The sequence below is a fragment of the Ctenocephalides felis genome, unplaced genomic scaffold, assembly GCF_003426905.1.
Source record: "Ctenocephalides felis isolate EL2017-DRISC unplaced genomic scaffold, ASM342690v1 CF-g0.4_SCAFFOLD_03572, whole genome shotgun sequence".
NCBI classification, from domain to species: domain Eukaryota; kingdom Metazoa; phylum Arthropoda; class Insecta; order Siphonaptera; family Pulicidae; genus Ctenocephalides; species Ctenocephalides felis.
Window position 1 is genome coordinate 9,351,900 of NW_020539726.1, and position 7,746 is coordinate 9,359,645.

General features: G+C 30.9%; 1 protein-coding gene across 1 annotated transcript; it reads left to right on the top strand.

Moving 5' to 3' along the window:
* The first annotated feature begins 318 nt into the window (after window positions 1-318).
* LOC113388050 lies at window positions 319-2,712 on the top strand. Its single transcript, XM_026625461.1, has one exon. It carries the CDS (start codon window positions 319-321, stop codon window positions 2,710-2,712), a length of 2,394 nt encoding a protein of 797 aa, XP_026481246.1.
* The last annotated feature ends 5,034 nt before the right edge of the window (window positions 2,713-7,746 follow it).

The following is a 7,746-nucleotide window of genomic DNA, read 5'->3' on the forward strand; positions in this document are numbered from 1 at the left end:
TTTCATAAAAAATATGCCGCCGTTATAGAAGATTACCTGACTCAAAACCAATTATCCTTTGTCGATTATTGTCCGGTAGATCATGAAGTCGATGATTTTATTAAAATAAAAAATGGATATTATATTCCACATTTCGCAGTCGAAAAAGAAAGTTCCTCCACGCCTTTACGCGTTGTGTTTGATGCATCTGCGAAAAATTCAGAATTCACTTCCTTGAACGAAATTTTGCATGTTGGTCCTAAATTACAAACCGACATTTGTTCAATCCTTCTAAATTTTCGTTTCGGGCCTATAGCATTAACAGCTGATATCAAACAAATGTATCGTAATATTTGGGTTCGTAAACAAGATAGAAAATATCAAAAAATCTTATGGAGACCGTTTCCCGATGCACCCATTGGCATCTATGAATTAAATACCGTAACTTTTGGTCTATCATCATCTCCCTTTCAAGCTATCAGAACCATCAAACAACTATCCCGAGACGAATGTTCCAAATATTCTCAATCTATTTCTAGAATTCTTGAGAACGATGTCTATATTGATGATGTGGTTACAAGTATCGACTCCTTGGATAGCGCTAAAACCATTTGCGAGGGTTTGCAGACTGTATTATCGTCTGGTGGTTTTGAATTAAAAAAGTGGGAATCTAATAATTCTAATCTGCGTAAACTTTTTTCTGATTCTGATGTACAAAATAAACATTTCTCTAAATCGGATTTTCAAATGGAATCTTCTACAAAGGTATTGGGATTAAAATGGGATCCCTTATCAGATAATTTTTCATTCGAAATAAAGCTTACGTGGAGAAAATGGACAAAGAGACAACTTCTTTCAGTAATAGCGCGAATCTGGGATCCTCTGGGTTTCCTAACTCCGATAGTTGTTAAGATAAAAATATTATTGAAAAAAATTTGGACATTAAAAATCGATTGGGATGAGGAATTACCATCATTTATTATTACATCATGGTTAGCCGTATATTCCGAATTAGAGCATCTTAATAACTATCAGATTCCGCGTTATCTCGAAACATCAAAACAAAACAAATGTTCATTATTTGGTTTCGCGGATAGTTCAGAGCAAGCGTATGGAGCGGTAGTTTATATTAAATCTCTTGGCAATCCGAATTTCTTGTTGATTTCAAAATCGCGTGTAACACCGATTAAAAACCAAACATTAGCCAGGCTTGAACTTTGTGCCTGTCATTTACTGTCAAAACTTCTGAATTTTATATTAACGAATAACCAACATAGTATAGATTTTGATTCTATTTACTGTTTTTCCGATTCTATGATTGTCCTTCACTGGTTAGCAGGACCGGCTACTCGTTGGAAAACATTTGTAGCCAATAGGGTAACAAAAATACGGGATCTCATTCCTAATGCACAATGGCTTCACATTCCTTCTAATCAAAATGCAGCCGATTGTGTTTCTCGAGGTCTTCGACCTAAGGATTTTATCCAACATAAGAATTGGTTGTTTGGGCCGGATTGGTTGAATGGTCCTATATCAACTTGGCCTGCAAAAACGGTTGAACCTTCCGGAGATATTGATCAAGAAAGAAAAGCTAACGCTCTAATAGTAAAGAGTGTCATACCACCGATCAATCCTTTATATGAATTAACGCAAAAATTTTCTAATTGGTGCAAACTTGTAAGAATTTTCGCTTATATATTGAAGTTTTGTAAAATTATAACAAATCGAAACCGACTTTTGACTTCAGATTTGAAACAAGCCGAGGTAATTATTATTCGTTTAGTCCAAGAACATCATTTTCCCGAAGAATTCAAACTATTAACGAACGGAAAGTCTTGTTCGAAGAAGTTTTGCCGACTAAATTTGGTTTTGGATTCTAATAATTGTTTACGCGTTAAAGGTAGATTAGGATTAACAACTAATAACAATCCACTTCTTTTGCCAAAAAAAGACCAAGTAGTAAATTGTCTCATAGATTACTACCATATTAATAATTTACATACTGGATCAAACTTAGTATTATCTTTATTGAGGCAAAAATATTGGATCTTGTCGGCTCGTGCAATAATTCGTAATCGTCTTCACAAGTGTATAACTTGTTTTCGACAGAATCCGAAACCCATTTTTCCATTCATGGGCGACTTACCAGTACCGCGCATAACAGCCAGTAGAGCTTTCCTAAACGTCGGCGTTGATTATGCAGGCCCCTTCAATATCTCCATGAGTCGTCACAGAGGCGCTCGAACCTACAAGGCTTATATATGCTTGTTCATCTGTTTAGCCACTAAGGCGATACATCTCGAATTAGCTTCAGATTTAACAAGCGATACATTTTTAGATTGCTTGAAACGATTCCTAGCCCGGCGTGGTCCTATTAAATGTATTTACTCCGATTGTGGAACCAATTTTATAGGAGCCAAAAATACTCTTGATTCCTTATTCCTTCTCCTAAATTCCGAAGAGTATAAAAAGCGTTTCAATGAATTATTGGTTTTACATGACATTGAATGGAAATTTAATCCACCGTTTGCCCCACATTTTGGAGGTATATGGGAGGCGAATATTAAATCAGTGAAGACCCATTTGTTTAAAGTTATAGGGTTGCAAATTTTATCCTACGAAGAGTTTAATACAGTCCTCAATCAAATCGAAGCCTTACTGAATTCAAGACCGTTATGTTGGCTGAGCAATGATCCATCGGACCCTCAGCCTCTTACGCCTGCGCACTTTTAATGCAAGAGCCTCTGTCGGATTTGCCCGTTGACTATGAAAACTTGAATTTGACTAAAAGAAAACAATTGCTAGATCATATTGTCGCTTCTTACTGGAAGCGATGGAATGTGGAATATCTAACCGAGCTACAGGTCCGACAGAAATGGAATACAGTCACTAATCCTATTAAAAAGGGTGATTTGGTAGTTGTAAAACAAGAGAATGCGCGTCCGCTCCATTGGGGGTTGGGAAGAGTTGAAGAGGTTTTTCCGGGCTCCGATGGAGTGGTTCGAGTAGCATTGGTAAAAACGGGAAATACCCTAATCAAGCGGCCTGTTGTCAAACTATGCCCCCTACCTATTCAATAGTTTATATCTGAATTATTCATTTCAAAAAAAAAAAAACTTTTCTATCTCATGATATATTTGCTTCTATATATAGTTTTGCCAAATTTTCAATCTCCAGGGCGATGAGAACACCCCTCATAGTCTCTGGAAGATTCTTGTAAATGTCCAAAAAATCTAGACCCTGGCGCGAAAATAAAACTTCCGCAATCTAGATTGTGTGAATGTGGTAGGTCGTGAGAGCGGGACCCTGGCGCGAGGTCAGGCTTCCGTAACCGATCTACTCTGAATGAAAGTTTGAATTTATTTTGGCAATTCTATCCTTCCTAATCATGAGGTTCACTATGTACCAATTTCGAGTATTTTCAGAAGTATAAAAGGCTAACCTTTTAGTCGGGGGAAAATGTTTGCGCCGCACCTGTGTAGGTTGTCGGACCTGTAAAAGGTTTGTTTTTCTACTCGGACAATACGTTTCAAATTTAGGCAATCGGGCAATTCTGACTCATAAAAAGGCCGATGCAGGCAATAGTTTTAGCATTCAAATCAATTCATTCCGCGCCTTTCATTCGTTCAGTTACTTTCAGTTCCTTACAGTGTTCGAGTTGATTTATTCCGTGGTTTTCATTCATTTTGGTTTAATTCATTCATTCAGTTACTTGCAATCAATACATTCAGTTCCTTTCAGTGTTTGTTATCAGTTCAATATTATCAGTGGATTAAATTTCTATTGTGTGTCAAGTCAACAGTTATTTTTATTTGTCAGTGTATTCGAATTTCTTTTCAACCTATCCAACCGACTACGCTGATGTTTCCAGATCCAACCAAATAGCTGCCGCGGCTTGGACTTCCAAAACAGATAACATTTTCATACAATATTAATTAGTGTTCATTTTTGTTTTTTCATTTATATAAAATTTATATAGAATATATTTTAGTTTATTATTGATTACGGATTAAGAAGAACTTTATTTTTAATTTATATTTGTTTACCATTGGTTTTTGTTTTCTGAATACATTTAATTTTTTTATTTTTCCTCGAAGTATAAAATACTTCGAAAGGGGTTGAGAAACCCCCCAACATCAACATTATATGATAATTATTGTTAGCAATCTCAGCTTAATGTTAATAAATATGTAACAGATTGCAGAATAAATTAAATTTAAAAAAAAAAAATATTGAAAGTTCATATCACTGTATTGTATAACTCTGATGTCAATTTACTTTATATACGCGTAATATGTTAGTTGGAGTTATTTCAATAGTACTTATAATTTTGCATGAAAATCTGTATTTATAAAATTATGTTAAAATCTTATTTATAATTACATTTTAAATATGTTAGATATATAGAATATCTCAGTTTTAGTACTAGTATTCTTTTGGTTTGGTTCTCACAATATATTGGCTCAAAGTCAAATTAGACATCATATCATTGAAATTAATATTAGATTAGTCAATCTTGTTCATGATCCATCTAATCAAGATTCGAAAACACAAAATATATTGCAGAACTCTTAAATCCACTTCTTAATTACGTGTAACACTGATCTTAGTTTGTTTATATCTCTTCCTTAATAATTCAAAGACCGGACAATTTAAAAGTTACTTATTTTCTGATAAGAGAACTCAACTTTTTAATTTAGTATCATATAATTTGCACATCGTTATGGAAGATAAAATATGATAACGAATATAAACGGTTTCGGTGTTCGCGTGGTGCGCTTGAGCGCGCATTAAGGACAACCTCGGTCTCAATTGCGCGAACCAAATGTGCGAAATAATAGTTACTAAGACAGTCTGAAAGTTAAACGAGAAAATTCATTTACATAAATTTAATTTTTTTTGATATATCCAAGTTTTCATGAGACTTACACACCTATAGGGTGCGCGGGCTTAAAGCTTCACGGGTAAGAAGATCCACCACAGATATCTAAGAAACAAGTTAAGAATTTTTTTAGCAACAATGATGTATGCCATCACCTTAATTGTTACGACGGTGATATCGGCGATGTTTGAATATCTTAAATAGAAGTATTATCTTTCGTTGTTAGTTTTTTTTTTATTGTGAGCCCTGTTATTTAGTTTTCAAAGCCAAATTGGACCTTTGTAACCTTCTCAAATCTAAATATAGATTTAACAATATAGATGGAAATTATCTTGTTAAAAATAGAATTGAAATTATTTTAAATAGTAACGCCTTATTAAATGCTTTTATAAATTAGATAAAAAGTTTATATATTTAAGCACCAACAACGGTTGAAGTGAAACTCCCTATATTTTATAGTATAAATTTTCTAATTACTTATAAAATTAATTTATTTTTGATCAGATATTTTTATTAAAAGCATTCGTATAATTGTGTTTAAGTTTTCCAGTTTTTGTGAGTTTATCCATTAATTATTATTAATTGAACAGTATGACCTTAAATGAAATTTCAAAAAATTTCATCAACTCTTAAAGACTTTTACATAATTTTATATCTCTTTTCGAATGTATAAGAGATAAATATTCATGTCTTTTAATGAAAGATTATTACAACAAATAGTTTCAGTTTCTCTTCCAACGTTTTTTAAATTACTATTTTTCATCCCCAAAAAACCAAGGATATTAATGAAATTAATAATATATTATTTAGAATAAGAATTAATAAAAATATGAATCAACAGCAAAAATATATTTCAACATTCAATAAATAAAATTATTATAAAAGTTTTCAAGCCATTTTTTATCTATATGATCCATTTTTGTTACAGAAACAATAAATTTATTGTGATTATATAAAAGTCCATAAATTCCTTAATATGATAGTTCAACTTTTGACATGTTTAGTATTAGCATTCTAGTATTTTAAAATATAATTATTTAGTATGAAAAGTTCGAAAATAAATGTTAACTAGTGATGTATGGTATCGTGCCTTACGGCAAATTGCAGGAACTTCCCGTACCAGAACGAAATGTTCGAGGAATATTAAATGTTTTCAAATAGAATATTGCAAATAAATACTGTAACATTGTCTAATATTTATAAGAATTATATAAACAGAATTGCAAAGTTAAAATTATTTATTTAAAATATATATGTGCGCTTTAGAACTTTAGCAAGAATTAAAATTAAAATCTGATTTATTTTTGATATACAAAAAAATGTTTTTTTTTTTAAAAAAAAAGATTTTTTTCGAAAAGCAATTGTTTCGTCAACACAAGCAAAAAGTTTTTTGAATCATTCAAATTTGATACTTAGTTCTCTCAAAAACTTGTTGTAATTTATAATTCGTAACCATGAAAACTCATGAAAAATAGTCGAATACATAATATGGTGTAAATTACTGTAAAAAAACATTAGGATCTGAAAAAAATTCTTTATAGTTATTTCAAACTATGCATATACGAGATTTACTCATTATAAATATTTTTAGATGTCATGAAACCTTCTTTCATTTAGTAATTTTTTTTTCAAATTATTGCAATGTTGATGGTCATATTTTATTTTTTAATAGCTCCTATGAATAATAATCAAAGCGACGACTACAATTTACAAAACAATTTTTCGATTGAATACAAATCATACAATATTTCGTTATGTCTGTTTGGTGATTTAAATAATTGATGTTAAATCAGGCTGACCTTCATAATATGCTAATGGTTGCATTATTATGCCAGTTATGCATGGAATTATTATGTAATTAACTTACATTAATTTTGTGATACCCATATGGTAAATCGAATTTAATTGTGCATAGTTCGTTCAGTAGGAGTACTTTATACACTAAATATTATTTGTATATACCATAAAATATAACGCAGGGAATTAGTAAATTAATGCAGAAAAATTAAATATTTGCTCGACAAAAAATACAATTTTGGACAAATTTGTTGCCACTCTAATTTCTATCTTGCCATGTGATTGTTGTTACAAGAGAATCATATATATATATATATATATATATATATATATATATATATATACATATATATGAAATTTTTTTTCAGGGAATACATCAAATTAAAATTTTTTATATTTATTTAAATCTTTACTTTTATATCAGACGATGCTATATATTGATTTATATTATCTTTTATTGGGGTTTTTTACTAATGGCAATAACAATTAAAAAGATGATGAAAAGACTTGCATGGTTGTTTCAATAAATCCAAAAGTTTCTAGTTTTTCATAAACTTTGCACATCACAAAAATATTATAAATTTCTACCTTTCCTATCAAATTGATACACATTCAAAAATATTTTGGTTTATTTAATTTTAAAGGGTCAAGATCAGAGACTAGTGACGTTTTAAGGGGGAATAATATTTTAACTTGTTTAATGTTTAATATGACTTGATGATCTTCACAGAGTGAAGATGTATCAATTTATAATCTTTTTGTACAACTAGATTAGGCAAGATTCCGCGAAACGTCTCTAACACGCATTCAAAAATTCAAAATTGAAATTGTGATTATAGTTTTTTATATGATCAGTAATCATAGATTGATTGATTTTTATTTAGAAGTTGTTTTCGTGTTGTTTCAGGCGTTTTTTTACACCCACATAAATTTCATAGCAATCTTTGCAATTAATTTTGTATACTATGGAAAGTATATCTTTCATGATATTTTGTCCACTTTTTTGATAACATATTAACATGTTCTATGATGAGGCACATATGAATGGTTTCATTCGTGAAATACCAATGGACATTTGCTCGTAGATT